A 20,269-nucleotide genomic window follows, 5' to 3' on the forward strand; every position below is an offset into this window, starting at 1 on the left:
TCAAAACCTATGCATGAATACAATTTTTAGAAGAATATAATATTTTTTAAAGAAAAATTTTACTCATCATTTCTATACATTATATATTTTTTTTCTCTTACAAAATCTATGATATATGAATGATAAATAGAAAAATTTAATTAGTTTAAAAAAAATAAAATAAAATAAAAAATAAAAAAATGTGTGATGTATACTATGTAATGATAATGAATAATAAAACTCTTTTTAAGTTCAAAGTCGACAAACCAAAGAATTCATTTTAATTTTAAAAAAACTTAAATATAAATTTTCAAGCATGCAAGTAAATTTTACAAGACAAATGATCTTGTAACACGAACCCATCAGACCATCATAGCAAGGACACCATTCTAAATCTGAAAAAAAAAATATTATAATTACAAAGAAATTTTATCAAAATAAACTTATAATTGACGTGAATTCATTTGATCTGTTATATTTACTTTAAAACAAAAATAACTTTATAATTTGATATATCACATTAAATCATGTTAATTTATGAATTTATTTTTGTAAAATATTTGGAACTAAAAGTATTTTTCAATCTAAAAATAAGTGAAAGTAGAAGGCAAGGCTCTCTCATAGAGAAGATGTTTGAATAGTAAAATGAGATGAGATGATTTTAAATCAAAGTTAAAAGTCGAATAAAATATTATTAAAATATTATTTTTTTCATATTTTTATTGTTTTAAAATTTGAAAAAAAAAATTGAATTTTTTATTATATTTTGTGTGAGAATTTAAAAAAAATGTAAAGATGAAATAATACAAGATAAAATGATTTCTCAATACAATCAGGCCCTAAGTTCTGTCCTTGAAACGAATGAATGTCATCGTGACCAAAAAAAGCCTTCCTCAAGACATTGGGTTCTGATATCTTGGATTAGATGTTGAAGTAGAGTAGGATTACTCGTAACAACAGCATCCACACGCTCAAACAACATCTTTTGCATCGAATCTACATCATCAACAGTCCAGGCGTAGACCTTTTTATTCATCCTGTAAAGAGCCAGATGTAAATGTGAAATCGCACTGCTCGGAAGCTATGTAGCCTGCAAATTCATATACATCAAATGAACTTCATACCCATGAAGAATTTTCACAAGCTTTTCATCAACCAGAGGGTGATAAACACCAACCACCCCAGCACCTCTCATCCTCAACAAGTTTGTTCGAGCCCCAGTAGAAGGATCCTTCATCACAATGTAGCCCACCTGAAATGACATCTCAACCTTTCAACATGCAAAGAGAACAAACTCATAAACCAACATCACCAAATTCTGTACCAAAACATCTGGCTTTATGTGCCATATCAGTTGAGTAGGTCATGCATCAACAAGAAAAATTTTGTGATAATTTCATGTGAATAAGTCCTGCTGGTAACAAGATTATCAGTCTGTAGCAACGAATCCTATTTACTTTAAAATTCAACTAATAGACTGTTAAAAGACTTGCGGACCAAAAAGGCTTTGGTGATGACAAACCATATCCATTAAGAAAAGGAAGCATAGTTTCCAACAATCCAGACTCCCTCCTCACCCCCGGAACCTGAACCCCACCAAGAAAAAAAAAAACAAAAATAAGATGATAACAAAGGAAGACTCATATGTGATGGGTGCAGGATAATTCCTACACCATACAATATGGTGAACAGGATACAATAGACCACAGACTTGTACGATTTCAGCTTTCAAAGAAGCTAACAATTAAACCTAAAAATTTTGCCAAAGTCTCCTCACCCCCGGAACCTGAACCCCACCAAGAAAAAGAAAACAAAAATAAGATGCAAACAAAGGAAGACTCATATGTGATGGGTGCAGGATAATTCCTACACCATACAATATAGTGAACATGATACGATAGACCACAGACTTGTACCATTTCAGCTTTCAAAGAAGCTAACAATTAAACCTAACAATTTTGCCAAAGTCTTCTCACATTGATGAACATGAAGTCTTTATCTTCCCCAGATGATCATCACTAAAGAACTCAGCAGACAGGACAAAGAATCTATCGTAAGATTAAATAATTATGTAGAAAAAAGTCCTAAAAGAACTCAGCAAACAGGACAAAGAATCTATTGTAAGATTAATAATTATGTAGAAAAAGATCCTGAAGAAGTACAATCAGCGAACTGATTCTTACCACAATATCCGGCGATAGTTTAATTACGTCACTTACTAAATTGTCACTTTTAGCCCATACAAGGCAATTCTTACACTGCGTCCTCTCAACCTGTAAAATGAAGGCACTGAAAATCATAAGGCTACAGGACTTGCAAAACCATTTTAACTTAAAATCGCAAAAAGGTAACCTTTTTTATTGGTAATAAAACAAAGAGTCAACTTTACAATTGCTAAACATGCACCATTCCAAAAACCATAATGTTAGAGATCATTTCAAATGCGTATCATATAAACACAAATGTAGAGTAAAAGGTTGAAAAAATAAGATAGAAATAGGGAAATGGAAGCAAACAACAAACTTACAACAGAAAGAATATCCTTTGCAAGCCCTCTTTCATAAGATGGAGGCCCAACCTTAACATCTAGAATCACTTGCCGAACAGAACTTGATATCAACTAAGAACATGATTAGGATAACGGTCAGAAAACTCAACAACAAAGCTTTAACAGGACAAAGAAAAAGAGTGTGCCGATAGATGTCAAGAATAGTCTCACAGGGCAAACAAAAAAGGTCAGTAAGATTGATGAAATATGTTCATAAAAAATACTTTAAAAAGAGAGGATAAAGGATGTAACTTTATGGAGAGAGGATTAAGGAAATCCTGGAAAATACCGTCAAAGCATCTTCAAGAGTAGGAATGCTTTCATCATGAAACTTCTGCACAGATTGATGAGCACTGCCAAGTTCTCGTATCTACAATCACAAACTAAAATACAATCTCAGTCAAAATTACTCATAGATCTTTTGATGCATGTAATATATGCAATTATCCACCTGTGGTTTGGGTCAAGTTTGAATTCCAGCATGTAGTTTGAAAGTTTGCACATTATCCAACTGAAATATGGTCACGTCTGCTTCTGATTCACGACTTCAAAGTATTCGGAGTTCATTTTTTTAATCGGTCAAAGTATTCAGAGTTCAATGAAGTTGCTATTGTGTTTTTTTTAGTTTTATTTTGAGGTACGTGATTTACACGTGATAATATTTACGATTGAAGGGGAAAAAAAACCATTAAGTATGTGATCTCAGAGGGGTAAAGTGAAACCTTTTAAACCAGCGGCCGTTTAATTGAATATGATCTGACCTAAACCACAGGTGAATTAGTTCTAGATCTAAAAAGGTATCATTATTTCTTCGACAAATCAACCCCAAAGAAAACTAAAACTATTATCTTTCACAAAAGATTAACATGATATGACAATCGAAAAATTTTAGATGCTTCAAATTATACAAGATCATGTGAAAAAGAAAACACTAGAAACCAGCATGAATTAGTTGATATGGATGATAAAGAGGAAAGCAGTTTACTGGAGGCAAAATTCGTCCTCTTCACTCTTTGTCAAGAATTCTGTTAACTAGCCTGCATCACTACTAATTTTACAACTGAGAACCCCAACATTGAAATTGAGGGGAAAAACATGGTAGACCATGCTTCTACGGTAAAATTTATGAAACTATGACCTTTACTATGTTAGGAGAATGGCTGGACTTGATCTGTTAGGTCCTGACTAAGGGGATGTTTGGAAACATGTTTCATCTCATCCCATCTCATCTCATCCCATCTCATTTCCTTCCCAAACAATATTTAAATGCAAACACTTTAAACTAATCATTACAACTTTTCCCAATTTCCAAATAAAAAACAAGAAACAATTCAACTTTTTCAAATCTAAAAAAAAAATTAATATTAAAATATTATATTCTAATAATATTTAAACTTTATAATATTTTTTATTCAACTTTTTATTCTCTTTTTTTCTCAAAACCTAATATATATTTAACTCAAATTATCTTACTACTATTCACAAATCATCTAACTACTATTTACAAAATTCTCATCTCATCTCGTTCTCCAAGCATTCCGTAAGAGTCGTGTTTGATTTTCTCATATGTAACTTTTTCATTTGCATGCATGCCACCACCACTACTTTTACAACTGAGAACCCCAACATTGATATTGACGGGAAAATATCGTAGACCATGCTTCTACAGTAAAACTTATGAAACTATAACCTCTATTATGTTAGGAGAATGGCTGGTACTCAATCTCTTACGTCCCAAATAAGAGTCTTGTTTGGTTTTTTCATATGTAACTTCTTCATTTGCATGCATGCCACACCAACATTAATCCACTAAGACACATTAATGATAGACCTAGCAAAGTTTAAGATATCAACCCTAACATCACTTGGCCAGCTTCAACCCAAGAACAAATCAATCCGTTCCCTTTTGGCTGTTTTGCTCAGGATCAATCAACATATTTATTCAGTACAGTCAGGTAATGAAAATTAGTGGCTGATTAGTGTTAGACAAGTACCCCTGGTAAACCAACCCCACCACCCAAATGAGTCTTCATCTACAGACTACAGTTACAAGTGTGTAAATTTACAGTTACAACTTTCATGTGTGTTCCTTTTTTTTTTTTTATAGTTAATAAGAGAATTTTATTTCAAGTAAATACGCAATAGCCCAAGTACACAAGATGCATACAAGAGAATACACCTAAATACAAGCTTTAATTAACTAGTAGATTGACAACAAAACTTTGATTCGTAACACAAATACTTGAGAAGCTGCTTAACATTGTTGAAAAGAAAGCTAAGCCACCTAGTCTTACCTCTTTTGTGCTCAAGTGCCCTACTTTAGTAGTACTGTTTCCAGACATCCGCTGCAAATCCCTGCCTGTGCCAAGTGAGAATCAAATCCCCAAGTCTTTAATTCAATAGATAACAATCTACAATTATAACACTCAAAGACGAATGTTGTTGGACACTTTTAGGATAGTACTGGCTAACTTTACCTATCATGCAGAGCGAACAAAACCCCATCAGAAGAACGAGAAACATCGATCTCAATGCAGTTTGCTTGAGAACGAAGTGCCATATGATACGCAGCCATCTGGGAAGAAATTCAACATTAGTATTATTAGGTCTCAAAGTTTAATTTCATAACATGGGAGGCTTACATATACTTATCAAGAAAAAAAAAATGTGGGGATGCTCACCGTGTTGGGGAAGGCCTTAGTTGAGTCACCCCCGTGAGCACATACAAGAGGAGGATCATTCAGCCAACCGCAATTTCTTTCTCGTACCTATTTTGCAAACGTAGCAAAAGAAAATTCATTCATTCATTCATTTTTTTTTTTTATAGGTAAACGATAATATTAATACGAATAGGCATAGCCCAAGTAAAACAAGAAGTTATATAAGAGATAAAACCTATCTAAGTTGCTAAAGCAGACATAAGAAAATCGTGCATATTTTGGCCATTAAAATCTACAGCAAAAATTCATTCATTCTCAATATCCATATCCCATTTAAGGTAACGGTGTAATTTTATTTGCATAGAAATGGAATTCTAAAGGGAAGAGTAAAGGGTTTGAGTTAACTGAGGAACTGACAGACCTGATGGAAGCGCTTGAGCCGGAAGTGGAAGAATAAGGGAGGCAACAGAGCGACGAGGGCCAGGCATATGATAATAGCACGGAACAACCTTTGCGAAGAAAATCTTAATCTGAAGCGATGAAGGAATCGACCACCGAGCCCGACTTGCCTCTGTAGGAATTGCCGTCCTCGTTGTCTCCTTCCCAATCTCATTGGGATCGCCATTTCGGTCTCCCTCATCGGCACCTTCCCTTCTTTTCTCCTTGACAGCAGCTCCAATTATAAAGACGTCACTCCGCATTGTTAGGTCGGAGACTCGGACATGTTGCATTGAAGTTTTTTTTGACAAATGCGTTACAAGATGACTTTTAAGACGTCGTCTTTGACAAGTGCGTTACGTAAAGCTTTTTAAGACGACAATTGGAGCTATAGGGGCGGGCAAATGTAATCGCCTGAATTTGTAATAATACGAAGTATCTAAAAATTATAAAATTTAGTTGTAAGCATAACTGCGTACTAATATGTGCACCACTATAATATAATCGATTAAAAAATAAATTTTATTAAAAATAATATTAATTTAAATTTTAAATATAAATAAATCAATATTAATATGCAAATTAATACGCGACTTTATTTATACGTAGCAAAATTCAAAATGAAGAGATAAACTATGAATACTAATTTTCATTAGATAATAAAAATAGACGTAAAATCATTGGTGCCGCTAGGTTGCTATAAATTTAGAAAAATTTTATTCATTATTCTTATACACTACATATCATTTTTTTTCACTTATTAAATGTGTGGTATATTCACAATGTGTATAATAATTCAATTAGTTTAAGAAGAATAAAATAAAATATGATGTGTCTTGTGAGGGATTTATAAGTAGCAAAACTTATAAATTTAACATTATTTGTACAAATTCATACACGTGGTAGACTGATAGGCCATTTGTTAAAATTAATCTTATTTGTTTATACAATTTAAATGAAATTAGATGAGATGTTTAGTTAAAAGTTGAATAAAATATTATTATAATATAATTTATTAATATTAATATTTTTTTATTTGAAAATGTTGAATTATTAATATATTCTTTATGAAAATTTTAAAAAGTTGTAATGATTATATGAGATGAAATGAGATAGTTTAGTTTTATAAAATTAAATGATCTTGTGTTAAATAATTTTATTTTTATCTTTTGGAAGTTTTTTTTTTTGTGTATTAAAAAAATATATTAAAAATAAAAAACATAAATAAAAAAATATAAAAACTAAAAAAATAATTAGTACAAATATAGGTACACCATTTGATTCATTTTACTTGTCACATTAAACACTGAATTGACAAGAACAATCCCCATTTATCGGAGTGACATTATTCGTTAAAAATTCTTAAAATAAAAGAAATTTTAATTTCTAATGTTGCGCAACAATCCAATATAAAACTTTTATAAAAAAAAAAAAAAAAATTTATTTGCAAGTTTACATATTGACATTCTATTTTTATGCAGAATAATTATTTTAAAAGATTTTTACACTACAGAATATAATTTTACTTATCCAACAATTTTGCTTTCAAATAAAATTTGATGGAACATGGATTTGTTAGGAATCAGTTTGAAAATTAACTATTAGATTAATCTTTTGAGTACTGTTACATCTATAAAAAAATCATACAAAAATAATTCTATAAATTAATATAGTTTTATTGGATCCGTTAGATTTATTTTATAATAAAAATAATTTTACAATCTGATAAATTACATTAAATCACGTCAGTTTATAAAATTATTTTTATGTCGCTCATTTGTGACTAGAATATTCCTAATCTTTATGTTGGAAAAAATAGAGAATTTAAGGTGCCGAAATTTCGTACATTTATTTTTTTTTAAACATGTATAAAATTTACATAAAAAAATTTTATTTTTAATAATAAAACACTTTTTTGTTTTTCTGAAAGAAAAACACTTTTTTTTTTTTTTTTGTAACCCCGATGGGTAGCTCAATTGGTCAGGCCTTGGGTTTGCTCCCCAATAGTCACTAGTTCGAGTCCCTTCAGGGTCATTGGAGGATTTACCTGGTCGTTAACTTTAAGGCCCCTTAGAATTAGTCGAGGTGCGCGTAAGCTGACCCGGACATCCAAGGTTATCAAAAAAAAAAAAAAAACACTTTTTTTTTAATACACCAAAAATCATGACTTTTCCCTCCAAAATCTGCTCTCTATAAATTCATTTCGCAAAGACCAGAAAGGTCGAAAAACTCACGCACACGCACGCTGTAGATATCTCTCTGCGGGGAGCAACCGTAAGGCTGATTCGATTGATTAGATTAATATTTGTGTTTCCCTCTCTGTACAAGCCAAATTTGGTGTAAGCGAATTTCAATTTGACTCACATTTTCTCTGTGAATCCGCAGGAACTTGAAGATGGACGAGTACTTGCAGTACATGAAAACCTTGCGGTCTCAGATGAACGGTTACCTCTCTCTCTCTCTCTCTCTCTCTCTCTCTCTCTCTCTAATTTATTCTTTTAAAGACAAGAAATATTTAAGAAAATTAGAGAATTACTGCGATCTGTAACATTAACTTGAATGAATACTAATAGATGTGGAGGATCAAGCGGCGAAGATTTCAGTCGAAGAGCAAATGCAGTTAACCACCATTCAAACCATGGAAAACGATCTTAATTCTGGTTCGTCTGCTTAATTTATTTTTCTTCTCCTTCGCATTACTTTCCTACATATGCACGTATGCAGGAATGCATCTGTATGTTTGTGTAATTATATTACGTGTATGCTTTCTTGGTGTTTTTTTTTTTTTTTCCTGAAAAAAGCTTGTAGTGCATATTAGGCTGTTCATTTTGTAATACTTTCTATGGTTAACCGAATTAATTTTTAATGGAAATTTGGAAGCAACTATTATTATAAATCTTGAAATTTAAAAATAAAATTTCCAGTGGTACTCCGTTTGGTTTTATGATCTAAGTGGTACACACAGGTTATATTTCCTAGGTTATAGTAGAGGCCTTCGTTTATGTCTGTGCCGCCTGCTACTCCTGTTTTTTTATTTTTATTTTTTCATTTTTCTTCCATTTTCTCAAATGTTTAGTTTTCAAACCTTGGTTATGTACACGGGTTTGGAATTAGTACTATTGTTTTTGTTTTTAAAATTACTAGTGCTTTTGTATGATTATTGTTGTTAGTATTGGCGTTGTTGTATCTTTATCAAATATCCTTTTCAGATCATGAGATAAGTAAATTTCTTTTCTGGAATCGAAAGCATATGAAATGCGCCTCTTTATTTACCATGTAATAATTACAATCCTCGTTCGGTGACTTTCGTTCGCTGGTTATCATTATGTTGCAGCAAAATCTGAAACAAAGAAACTAAAAGAAGATACCGAGCAAATGAGGAAAGAGAAGGGTCAGATATGCTCACAGATACTAGAAAAACAGAGAAGGATTGCCTCTTTGGAGTCTGATTCTTCAACTCTTACACAGGTAGTATCTCTCCCTCGTGGGTCTGTTTTTATCGGTGTGTGAGTACTTGATTATTCAAGCCCTTCGTCGAAACCCTTAGTGGGCCCATGTGTTACACGATAACGTAGAAATTTGCAAAGAAGTAATCAATATTTGAAAGAGGAAAATTTATTTAAAAATAAATATAGAGAGAAAGGGACCAATTATTTTGCGTCAAGTATTTTTCTCCATTCCTGAAACATGCGATGCTTTGCATTTTGGGGATGCCGTCCCTTTTGTGCGTCTCAATTGTAATATTTTAAGGTCATTGTAATTACACAATTCCAAAATGCTACTTCGTAAGTGAAATGCTACTTCGTAAGTTAGTAATAGGAGTTGCTTTTAACCGGATATTAGTACGCAATTGTAACATTCTACTTCTTAAGGTCATTATTCCAGGATTTGCTTCTGCGTATTCCTTGTGGTAAGAGCTTGTAAAGATTTTGGGATCTGTTTATTTTGATTTGAATGGTGAAAGAAAGTGACGTGGAAGATTTTAGTGACTGAAGTTATTGTTTAGCTGTTAATTGTACAGGCAGCACGAAGAAGGTTCAAGCCTCTCTCTAGATGATTTTTGTTTTTAAATCACACTGTTCAAGCCTGTGCGCAAAACAACTTTAATAAACTAAGCATGTTTCATAGCGTTACTTCAGTCTTTTATTACTTTTCAGTGGATTGCCTAGAAAAATGGGGTGTGAAACAGAAATAAGTCAAATTGAGAATCACAATCCTTAACTACTCTACTATAACCCTATACCTGGCCTTGAAAGGTTGAAACGCATCGCATGTAAGGGATATCACATGCGGCTAATTTATGTTTTGATAAAGAAATAAGCACGTATGTCACGCCTGATTAGTTAACGGACAAACGGTTTTTTGTGCCACTTTCTTGGTTTTAACCACGATTCTATAACAAACAGACGTTGGACCTTATTCAACAAGAAAAAGCCAGCTTCTCCGCCAAACTTATAGAGAAAAGGTACTTCAAAGAAAAACCTGCGACAATTGTAGTTCATGAGATATTGTTCAACCATTATCAATGCAATCTGTTCACAATAACAGCATCTACTACACCAAAGTTGCAGAGGACATCAATTGCAAATTACAGGAACAACAGGTCTGGTTCCGGAAGCTCTTTCTTGTAAATCTAATACCCTTTGTTCAAATTCCAATCTGTAGTTGATGATCTCCTTAAATTTTTTGCAGGATTGGGTCAATTCTCATGACATAAGCAGAGAGTTGGGAGAACATGGTTTGGTACGTTTGTCTAGATCCCCGCGCCCCGTCCCCCTCTCCCGTTTCTTATTCATCGTAGCTGTGATAGCTTCAGCTAGATAGTCCTACTCAACAGCCATCTTCTAGGCGACAAATCAGCTGCCTGATGCTTGTGTGGGTACATGTGTTTTTCCATCTACAAGCTGATATAATCTCGGGAGTCTGCATTTGCTGTAGTCTATTCTTGATTTCCCCAGTATCAGACTTAAATTGTTCCATTTACAAAGTCCTCTCCTGAATACACTTTATAATGTGAATGTTAATTTTCTACCGTGTCTGTATGTGTGTTGCTATTCTATATTTTGTTTACACACATTTAAGTCATGCAGTCACAACCACGTATGCATGAACTAAACTAGTTGAAGTGCCGTTTGTTAAAGATGCCACTTTTTAGTTTTTTTCCTACTTTCTCCAGTTGTATTTTTGCGTGTGATTTCCCAAAGTATTTTAGAAGTTCTCAGGTCCTACTGATAGAAAATTACGTTGTGACTGCTAATATTATATTTTATACTGCTAATTAGATTTTATACAGGTCAAGACAAGAGTCGATGAGCAAACAGGAGGTATGGCTCTTGGAATTCTTTATGCAGTTGAGATAGCGGTTTACATCTCAGCTAACCCCTTCCCGTTTGTGGGGACATGCAGCCAAATTTTTCTTGTGTTTGTTGTCTTTGAAGTTTTCCTTAATGTCTAAGGGCCATAAGGGACTGTATCTGTTAGTTGAAATTTCACTCTCCCATCTGAAACTCTGAAAATGTTAGCTGTTAATTTTTCACATGTTGCATGTATATCCAAGAAAATGAAACAGTGTCAATTTTCCTGAAACAAGGGAGAGTTAAAAAGAAGCACCATATCCTTTTTACAACAGTTTTTCCTTTTCTATTGGTAAGTTTCAGACACATCTAGTGGATCTTGAAACCTTGACCTCACCCCCAACCCATTCTTATGGGGGGAGAAAATGTTTTTTAAGCCAAGGTTCAGTTTTCTGAAGGATACTGTTTTTACTGAAACATTGCGTCCACGTCTTCCTCTCTTATATTGGGTTTCTCTTGCAGGGAAGTCTGGCATTAATAGCGATCTCATTATGGACAATCTGGTACAACTCTTCCATCTCTCTAAACACTTTAGGAGGTGGAAGGTCATAACTCATCTTTGGAGTGGCAGGGGAATGAAGCAAAGATGAGCCTGGCGGTGAAACTAGACTCTGCTAAAGCCAACCTCAATGCAATTTCAGAAATGAAATCCAACCTTGTCATGGAGAACAGCAAGGTTACATCTTTATATGCCTATTAGTCAACCAAATTTAGATGTATATTGATTTATCAATTTGGATAGTGCATATGCTGATAGCTTCCCAAGTCTAGTAACTAATATCCTGCTGATTGTATAACTTCCCAAGTCTAGTGTCTAGTTACTTATATCGAGCATGTAAAGATTTCATTAACTTGTTGCTTCAGGGAATTAGCTGTCTGTCAAATTACATGAAGTCACTTAAGCTGATCTTATTATTATTATGTTTAATTTCCCACATATGGGTTATCTGCTTAGCCAAGATTCAGGTCTGGGTTAACTGCTTAGCCTAGAGGAACTTTTCACTTCAAAATACATGATTTTTAACATAGTTTGTTTAAAGGATAACTGATTAGTGATCCCATTTGGCAGGCTCTAAAGATTAGTTAATCCAGGTGTAGAATGCAGGACGTTTGAAGCAACAAAGTTAATTTGATTTCAAGTTTGTGATGAGTATCTTATGTAGTTTGAGTGGAAGTGGATTGGCATCAATTTTGGTCTATCAAGTATCTTTTTATTTTGAACATTTGAAGATAAATTAGGGGAGATTGAAGCTTTATCTATAGCATTTAGTCTTAATTATGTTCTCAAAAACCAGATCCCAAGTAATTTCTGCTTTTTCTAGTGAAAGTATGTAATATGCCCTCAAACTGAAAAATAAAAATAAGTGTTTCCAGCACCCCATTCCCACCCCACCCGACTCTGAGGAAATAATATTGTCCTCAGTAGCATTTCTAATTAAAAGCTGCTTGCTTATCTTGGTATATCGAATCGTTGCACAAGCATCCCTCTGTATTTCAGATGATGCAGCTTCTTGAGCAAGTGAGGTGCAGGGCAAATGAATTTAAGGTCAGTTGTTTACTCAGCACAAATATGACTGCATGTGTGCGCTTTTAGTTGCATGGTAATGCAGAAGTGTTTAAGAATGGACCTATTTGATGCCTAAATAATGGCTCGATGAAGATGACCACTTGCATCGTTTTATTTTACAACAATTTATATAGTTAAGTTATCTTGAATTTGGAGTAATTTAGAATGCTCAACAGGGGGTTTCAAAGAAAATTGTTGAAAATTTGAGATTCTGCTAGTCAAGCCGAGTGGGCAGTGAGAGAGACTGAATCCAATATATTCAAATATTCTTATACCATGTTATGCAACTATTGCATTCTCTGAATGTGTGGATGAATACAGCCAGAACTTAGAGCAATGGATATTAAGACCCTGGAAGAGGAACACAGAGCCCTTCTATCAGATAAAGCAGGAGAAACTGAGTATTTGCAGTCTCTGCTAGACCAAATTGGAAAACTGAAGGTAAATACAGTGATAAGCTTTTGCTTTTTACCTTCCCGATATTAAGCAAGTTTCGACACAATTTGTATTTTCCATGTGAAATTGTCCCCTTGCATTATGGAAGCCTCTGCTTTTTGCAGGGAATTTCCCATGTTGTTAAATGTGCTTGCGGAGAGGAATACGAGGTGGGTGTGGACAGTCATGGATAAAAAAATGTGAAATAAGTACTTGAAACTTGGAGAATTCAGTGACTAAGAAAGAAAGCATTAGTGACTCGCTCTACAGGTAATTCTTTAAATTTTAAAGAATTCAATACTTTCAAGTCGTTGAAACATAATGTGATGAAACTATTAGAGTCGTAGAAGGCCAATTTTAGATAATCCTGCAAGTAAAAAAAAAAATGTTTGTGATTTGAACTGTTTCTTTGTGAACGAAACAAGGGAATACGCATTGAAGGGGCAGTGAAAGTGAAACCATATCAATAATTCAATACAGAAAAATGCTTCGATACCCCCACATCACCTATCCTAAATTGCCGGTTCTTGATTTTAAAAGATTATATATTGTACACCTAAACTTCAATGCCCAAAATCGCTAAAGAACTGTACACACCTAGGCACATCTAGAATGCAATTAAACGTTTTGTGCAGAGTTCTTTTTTTTTTTTTTTTTTTTTTTTTTTTGGCGAGTGGCTATTTTGTTACTTCTATGAATCATATCAAAGATCGTGTGTATGCTCAAGACTAGGTTTTTGAAAAGCTTAGATGTATAATCTTAGATAAAATAGAAATTTTTAACAAGATATTGAGACCCAGTATTCTTCTATATTTGCTTTAAAGACCCTAAAAATGATAATAATAACCATAATAATAATAATAATAGTAAAAAAGAAGCAAGAAAGAAAGAAAAAAGAAACGAAGGAAGGTCTGTTCACTTGATTCCAAGAGCTTTTAGAGCTGCTGAGATATCATGGTCTCCGTAAGTCTCTACCAAGGCGATGTTGGGGCTATCTTGTGGAATTACATCTTCTCTTTTAAAACTGTCTTCACTGCGAAGAAACTTCTCACTGCCATACTCCACAGAGCCTCTTAGAATAAGGGTTTTGTGGAGGCCGGCAAGCAGGTCTTCATAATCTGTATCCCCTCTTTCACCCACGAACACAACCACTTTGGATAGATCAATACCCCATATAACTGAAAGGTACCTGCATAACACAAGAATGATTGAAAACTTTTCCTGTTCAACTTTTATTTTGGGTCCAACTGTTTTGTCACGTGGATTAATGTATATGTTTCATATAAGGGCATTACGATGTTGCTTGTGTGTGTGTCGGCACGTCAATTTTTATATATTTAAGAAAAGTGGTCTGACCTTAGTGCCTGCACTCTTGATGCAAGCAAAGGTACAACATTTAACCTCGATGCTGCATGTGTGTACACAAGATTGCATCGAAAGCCTCTCATCCTCAGCTTCTGGCGGAGGTCGTCTATCCTTCTAGTCTGCCATTTATATAAATTGGAATTATAGTTAGAAATGTTATGGGATAAGAAAATGCTTCATATAAGGTACCACCTTCGACATTTTCATACCATCTGAAATTTCTCACCTTTGCTGCCGGTTTCACACTATATGAGTAGCACCTAGAGCTGCATGCACCCACATACTCCACGATGTCATCATCAGCTCCATCTTCTATCCTGGCAAGCCTTGTCACCATCGACCTCACATTCTCACCCGGCCATCTATATTCTATGTGAGCTTCATAATCCACATTAGCTACCATATCTCTCCATGGATAATACATTTCACTTCCACTCTTACACACCAATGCATCAAAGGCTTCTATATTTACCTGGCAGCATTTCAATGCTTCTATGGTCTCTTGTAAAGTTAAACTGGTTAATAATACAAAGCCTATCTGACCCAAGCCAAAACCGGACTGTGTAGATTGCATAACACTCTTGATAATTGCCTGGAACATTTCCGTGCAATCCCCGGTGCTGTTATAACAATCTATGGCTATTACAAATAGCCACTTCCTTATACCTGGACAGTAATTGGCACCGTGATGGCCATTGGAGGCAGCCATTCTGGTTATGGCTTCAATGAGTTCCTTCTGTCTGTTTGCTGCATCCAGCTCTCCATTGATCCTTAAGTCTCCTTCTGTGGAGAATCTCAAAGAAACGTCTTCCACATCCCGTAGAGAATCACTCATCGGTTCTTCAGGAATTGGCATGATCTCAAGACGGGTGGTGGGGTGGCGATTTCGACAGTGCTCAACATGGGAGAGGTAGTTACGGCAGTGCTCTGGCCATGAAAAACGGTGGATATTCTTTAGGCCGTTCTTTCGACATTCGAGCCAAAGATTTTTCTCAGCGACAAGCTTTAGCAATGCATCTGCTATGGCGTTCTGATCATGTGGATCAACGAGGAGTCCATTGTTTAGTGCCTGGTAGAACAGAGCCCTCCTCCATTAGTTTGGTGAAATATTGCCATTCCCTTGTATAGATTTGGGTGATCATAGGCAAGGAGTGCATTCCGTAGGCTTTTTTTCTATGGTGCTGATTATAAGTAGGATCAGCAGGGAATGACTAGATTAGGTTTAAACGTGTGCTAGATGCTTGAAATAGAGATGAAGATGCATGACGCACGTGGTGCATATCCCAGCGTTCGAATGATAAAATTAAAAGAACAGAGATCTGGCTAGATTATATAGATGAAACAATGAAGTGCATCTTTGAATAGGAAACACAATTGAGTATAGCTTTAGTAGGTTGGAAAAAACACTTGAGGTTCGTCATTACCTTTAGAATATCAACAGGTCCTCCGTTTTTGGTTGCGACCACAGGTAAACCATAAGCAGTTGCCTACAAGATATTTATTATACGGGATAAGCAAATTATAGGAAATTAATAACTTTTATGATCAGATTTTTGCTTCTGAGTACATAAATCAAGTCTTACCTCAATGAGTGTGAGACCGAAAGGTTCCACGAGAGCTGGGTTGATGAAAACTCCCTTCAAGAGACAACACCCAAGTCTTACGTTAGCAAATTTTGTGGGATTTGAACGAAGAAATCTAACGTTTGAGGCAAGAGTGATAAATATATAAGTAAGTCTCACATTTGGGTTAACTATTACTCTATAAATGCCGTGAAATGCATTTTATGTTTCTGTCACTCTCTCACGTTTAGAATAATAATCTATCTCCTTTATTAAATAATAAAAAAAAAAGGAATAATAATAATCTATCTGACATCATGGGCCTTGGCGGATGGCCTGCCAAATCTTGGCCATCCGCATGGACTGTGAAGGCCGTCATGGGCCGTTGAAACTCGTTTTATAAAGAAAAAGAATTAGCAAGGGGCTGGGTTCATGACCGTCCTAGGTGTTCACTGTATCCGTCATCGGGCAATGTAAGGTATGTACCTTTGTTTTTGCAGCCAGACGATAAATGTCAGGAACTTCAGATTGCTTGTGATGTTTGGGATAGGCCACCTGACCATACAAGTCGTACTTGTCAATGAGTTTGAGTACCGTTTCGAGAACGACCGAGCTGCTATTAGGCATTTCTTGAATGTCATCTCTGTTGCCCAGTATTAGTGTCTGCAAAAGTAAAAATTTGCCCCAAGTATATTAGTATCACCTCTGCTGAACCGTGTTTGAACCGTTGCGAAATTTACTTCAGCGTTAAAATTACCAAGTTAGCTAGCTCTCGGAGATGTCGGCATTCCCCAAAAGCCTTGAGCAATGTGGTGACGTTTTTCTTTGGGTCAGGACGGGACAATGCGAGTATCATGGGCTTGTGGGGGTTTGTGAAAAATCGCATTACCTGCATTTATAAAATCGAGTTAAATCAAATGTCCCATACGTAAATGTCCCATACGTATTGTCCCTGCATTTATAAAAAAAAAAAAAAAAAAAAAAAAATGTCCCATACGTAAATGCCTTTTCTCCTCGTGGTTATAGCATTCTATATAACATGGTAGAGTCATTTTCATGGACACGATGTGAATGGTAAGAAAGATTAGCAGAAGTATTTCAACCTCGGACCATATTGGAGGCAGATTCCTCTTGGTCTGAGATCTCTCTGGGCCAATCAATGACTTGAGATCACCATCACCTTCCACTGAATCTTGGGTGGTGACATAGCTGAAGTCCATGCCTGGTGGTATAACCTGATGCCACGTAGTAATTAGTATGCAATTGTGAATCTTTATGCTGCAATACACACTTTACTAATACCTTTTTAACTCCCGAGAATTTAGGTAGATTAACTTCTACAATGTACCTATGCGGCAATGCCGCATAGTTATTAGTCTTATGTGAGTTCACAGTATCCCTTTAGTCTGTGATTTGACCATAAATTACTAGAAAATCAAGTCATTCTTTCAGTTGTAGGAAAAACCACAATCAACAAGAGATTGTGCATACCGCCATCCTTGGCATGTGTCGCCCGTAACAACTAACTCCACGCCGTTTCCTAATCCTAAGCTTCCTCTCAAGCTTGAGGTCGAACCCATCGTACAATCCCCATTGCTCTTCAATCTCTTGCCTCGTGCTAGTCACCACCATTTCAGCAGCATCCAGACCTAGTTCCTCACCTTCAATCCTTCTCATTATTTTGTAGGTTGCGTTTATGTCCTCCCTAGAAAACCTCCCTTGCTTAAGCAGTTGCTCAAACTTGTTCCGGCCCAATGAGTGGCCAGTTAGCACCATTGGCACATTCAACGCCCCAGATAAGCGTGCCGCCACCTCCCCAGCATCAGCGTAGTGGCCGTGAATCACATAAGGCCAAGTTGGCTTTCCCCCATTCCCTTCACCTAGAGCTCTTGCCATGTTAACTATATGGTTTAGAGCTCCATCAACAAATTCAGGTATATGAGGCCAAAGTGACTCTTTTGGTATGTACCTGTCACAAAGTTGCCCATTTGTTGGACTCGTGGGTCAGTATTTCCGCTTCTTTATCCGAAAAATTAACTCACTAGGAATAGGTTTAAGACCCAAAAAAAAAAGGTAATTACTTATCGCGTGGCCCACAAGGAATTCGGATAATGTAAGCTCCACAGCTACCACTTCCATCAGATGGGCATGACAGCATCTCATTGGGCTCACCGTAGCTACAGTCTACTTCCGGTGTGGTGATTTGTCTGGTTAGAAGATCAACGCGATGGACTCCTTTTGTGTTGGCCAGAGCCCGAGCAAGTTCCACAACATATTTCACCTTAAATATGCAAAAACAGAGACCAGTATTACTGTATTAGGTTTGAAAGATTTGAGACTGAATCGGCTGTGGCCACTATCCTTGGTTCAGTCAAGGCCTTTGGTGGGCTCAGACATAGGCCTATATATGGGTTCCTTAATATCAGGAGGGAGGTCCTCATTGTGAGGCCAAGTGACTGAGAAGCCCAGTTCTTCTTTGGTTGGGCTGCCCATTTTTACATAAAACTTGAATTTTGTTTTATTTATTGTAAAAACATCTGAAATTTTTTAAATGGAAGTAGGGGTAGCATGAAATAACCACCTGACCACCGGTATCAGAATCTCTTCCAAGTTCCATACTTTCTCCTCGCACCAACCCATGAATACTACAAGAATAAATACCGTAGTATTAAAAACCGAATGTTATTCATTTCCCTCATACTATAGAACCACCTGCGCATTGTTCCTCCTTTTTCTTCAAAATTTTGGAAGGATCACAACAAAGGTACCTTAGGAAGATCATTGAAACGAGTTTGGACCAAATTAGTCGCAGGGACAACCCCTTTTTTCCGAAATAACAAGTTTAGACAGCAATCCAAAATACCTGATGAGGACAATGTAAAGTCGCCGAGACTTTTCCTCATCTGACCAGATATGTATATCGGAGTTGATCCTGGAAATATTCTTGACAGATTCTGAGACATTGGATTCACCCTTCTCGCCCTCTGAGAGCTCTGAGAGGTCATCTGCAGCATCATTACGGCCTTTTTCTCGATCTAGGCGCTGGTTTGCTAGCTTCTTTGCATCGTCCCATGCTATCTGCAGTTGCTATATATTATTATTATTATTAGTTTCTGCTATAAAATTCGATCAGTACAGCACACTTTACCATTGATATTGGAATATGATGTATAGTGGCTCACCTGTTTCTTTTTGCGAGCGAGATGCCAAATGCGCCAGCACATATTCTCCAGCCTATTACTGCGATCACGGGTACCATTCCTAGTTGCTATAACCTGTACGTAATAGCTCACCGCCAATCACAAGTTATTTTCATTCATCTTTATCTCCTTTTGCTAACACAATTGAGAGAATTCAAGTTATTTTTGATCGGTATCTGGGGCTTTGCATGGTAAGATAATTAACCATAAGTACCACTTGATCATGTCTTGTATCGTGGCCCCTCATGAGAAAAGATCAACAGACAGTTCGAAAGAGAGTGTGGTCCCTACTTCCCATCTATTGGTGTTTCAATTGCATGCTCTTCATGTTTCGTAGGTCCAGGAAATAGAAGAGATAACTTTCGTGCAAAAATCGCCACACAAACTAGGGATATAATATGCTAGCTCACTACATTTATCTTTCGCTTTTGGCCCTATGTTCATTAATTAATTGTGTGATTAGATTATGGTAAGACAACCATAAGTACGTGTTACTTGGTAAAAAATTATGGGATGCCGGAAGTACGTACGTAGGTAGGAACTCAGTGATTATATTAGACATTAATTTCTAAACACAATTAATGGAGCGTTAATCAATGCAAATTTAATTGCAGGTAGAGATAGATAGGAAACGAACCTTGATCCAAGTCCTGTAGAGGTCAGATTCATCAAAGCTATTGACAACTTCTTCCACGAAGTACCTTGTGGGACTGAACACTTTTTCCTCTTTTTCTCTCTCTTCGAACTTTGCGACAGTCGGTTTCCCATCAGACCTCTTCCTTGTTTTACTTCCCGCGTCCAAAATCGCCTCTAAATATCCATTAATCCACTCGTTTCTTGCCATCACTTTTGACTTATCCTCCCCTCCCCTCTTGAGAGCTTCTTTGTAGGGATCGAGTTTGGGAAGAGATCTAGAGAACGAAAAGTACTTACTTAAAAGCTTCTGGTTATGTCAGGGAAGAGGGAAATGAATGGCTTTTATAGCTGTTTGAGCTTATAAAAGCAATGAGAAATGAGTGGTAGTCTGAAGTTTCATAGTTTTATAAAATCCCTTTGCTAGAGAAAGAAGTATCTTGAGAGAGAGAGAGAGAGAGAGAGAGAGAGAGAGCGTATGGTTTCAAAGACTGTAGCGTGAAACGAATTAATGGAGAAAGGAGATGG

At 35.9% G+C, this 20,269-nt stretch overlaps 3 protein-coding genes across 7 annotated transcripts; 1 reads left to right on the plus strand and 2 right to left on the minus strand.

Annotated features, from left to right (window-relative positions):
- Nucleotides 1-712: 712 nt before the first annotated feature.
- Nucleotides 713-5,896, minus strand: LOC122302329 (glycerophosphodiester phosphodiesterase GDPD4). Of its 3 annotated transcripts, XM_043113531.1 has the most exons (10): nt 5,609-5,896; nt 5,209-5,295; nt 5,005-5,102; nt 4,822-4,882; nt 2,817-2,897; nt 2,507-2,599; nt 2,163-2,252; nt 1,502-1,565; nt 1,104-1,231; nt 873-1,016 (listed from the first exon to the last, which is right to left on the minus strand). In XM_043113531.1, the coding sequence occupies exons 1-9, from the start codon at nt 5,825-5,827 to the stop codon at nt 1,131-1,133; spliced, it is 894 nt and encodes a 297-aa protein (XP_042969465.1). In that variant the 5' UTR covers nt 5,828-5,896; the 3' UTR covers nt 873-1,016; nt 1,104-1,130. The 3 variants fall into 3 exon arrangements, with proteins under 3 accessions (XP_042969464.1, XP_042969466.1, XP_042969465.1); XM_043113530.1 differs by lacking the exon at nt 1,502-1,565 and having other exon boundaries at nt 713-1,016; nt 5,609-5,889; XM_043113532.1 differs by lacking the exon at nt 1,502-1,565 and having other exon boundaries at nt 713-1,016; nt 4,822-4,886; nt 5,609-5,888.
- Nucleotides 5,897-7,827: 1,931 nt separating this feature from the next.
- LOC122302331 lies at nt 7,828-13,248 on the plus strand. Its single transcript, XM_043113536.1, has 13 exons — nt 7,828-7,899; nt 8,011-8,069; nt 8,199-8,285; nt 8,960-9,093; nt 10,032-10,090; nt 10,174-10,228; nt 10,318-10,368; nt 10,919-10,949; nt 11,442-11,482; nt 11,551-11,655; nt 12,478-12,525; nt 12,868-12,987; nt 13,107-13,248. The coding sequence occupies exons 2-13, from the start codon at nt 8,021-8,023 to the stop codon at nt 13,173-13,175; spliced, it is 849 nt and encodes a 282-aa protein (XP_042969470.1). The 5' UTR covers nt 7,828-7,899; nt 8,011-8,020; the 3' UTR covers nt 13,176-13,248.
- Nucleotides 13,249-13,770: 522 nt separating this feature from the next.
- On the minus strand, nt 13,771-20,253 carry LOC122302330 (probable sucrose-phosphate synthase 4). 3 transcript variants are annotated; one of them, XM_043113534.1, is made up of 14 exons: nt 19,746-20,253; nt 19,091-19,183; nt 18,772-18,986; nt 18,490-18,553; nt 17,990-18,189; nt 17,400-17,877; nt 17,012-17,143; nt 16,666-16,797; nt 16,395-16,571; nt 15,930-15,983; nt 15,771-15,833; nt 14,573-15,415; nt 14,338-14,465; nt 13,771-14,170 (listed from the first exon to the last, which is right to left on the minus strand). In XM_043113534.1, the coding sequence occupies exons 1-14, from the start codon at nt 19,950-19,952 to the stop codon at nt 13,897-13,899; spliced, it is 3,060 nt and encodes a 1,019-aa protein (XP_042969468.1). In that variant the 5' UTR covers nt 19,953-20,253; the 3' UTR covers nt 13,771-13,896. The 3 variants fall into 3 exon arrangements, with proteins under 3 accessions (XP_042969468.1, XP_042969467.1, XP_042969469.1); XM_043113533.1 differs by having other exon boundaries at nt 18,772-18,995; nt 19,746-20,252; XM_043113535.1 differs by lacking the exons at nt 19,091-19,183; nt 19,746-20,253 and having other exon boundaries at nt 18,490-18,676; nt 18,772-18,901.
- Between the last annotated feature and the right edge of the window lie 16 nt (nt 20,254-20,269).

The sequence above is a fragment of the Carya illinoinensis genome, chromosome 3 (assembly GCF_018687715.1).
Source record: "Carya illinoinensis cultivar Pawnee chromosome 3, C.illinoinensisPawnee_v1, whole genome shotgun sequence".
NCBI lineage: Eukaryota > Viridiplantae > Streptophyta > Magnoliopsida > Fagales > Juglandaceae > Carya > Carya illinoinensis.

Bases quoted from the DNA above. Each gene is read 5' to 3' on its own strand.
- LOC122302329 (XM_043113530.1), bottom strand. From the start codon at position 5,827: ATGAGGGAGACCGAAATGGCGATCCCAATGAGATTGGGAAGGAGACAA. The intron at 5,103-5,208 runs GTGAGCATCCCC...ATTTCTTCCCAG, and splicing joins CTAAGGCCTTCCCCAACACG to ATGGCTGCGTATCATATGGC. The intron at 4,883-5,004 runs GTAAAGTTAGCC...TGGCACAGGCAG, and splicing joins TTGTTCGCTCTGCATGATAG to GGATTTGCAGCGGATGTCTG.
- LOC122302331 (XM_043113536.1), top strand. From the start codon at position 8,021: ATGGACGAGTACTTGCAGTACATGAAAACCTTGCGGTCTCAGATGAAC. The intron at 10,229-10,317 runs GTCTGGTTCCGG...AATTTTTTGCAG, and splicing joins GCAAATTACAGGAACAACAG to GATTGGGTCAATTCTCATGA. The intron at 11,656-12,477 runs GTTACATCTTTA...TCTGTATTTCAG, and splicing joins TTGTCATGGAGAACAGCAAG to ATGATGCAGCTTCTTGAGCA.
- LOC122302330 (XM_043113533.1), bottom strand. From the start codon at position 19,952: ATGGCAAGAAACGAGTGGATTAATGGATATTTAGAGGCGATTTTGGAC. The intron at 18,190-18,489 runs GTGGTTATTTCA...TGCATATTTAAG, and splicing joins ATTCTGATACCGGTGGTCAG to GTGAAATATGTTGTGGAACT. The intron at 15,984-16,394 runs GTACATACCTTA...TGTCTCTTGAAG, and splicing joins GTCTGGCTGCAAAAACAAAG to GGAGTTTTCATCAACCCAGC.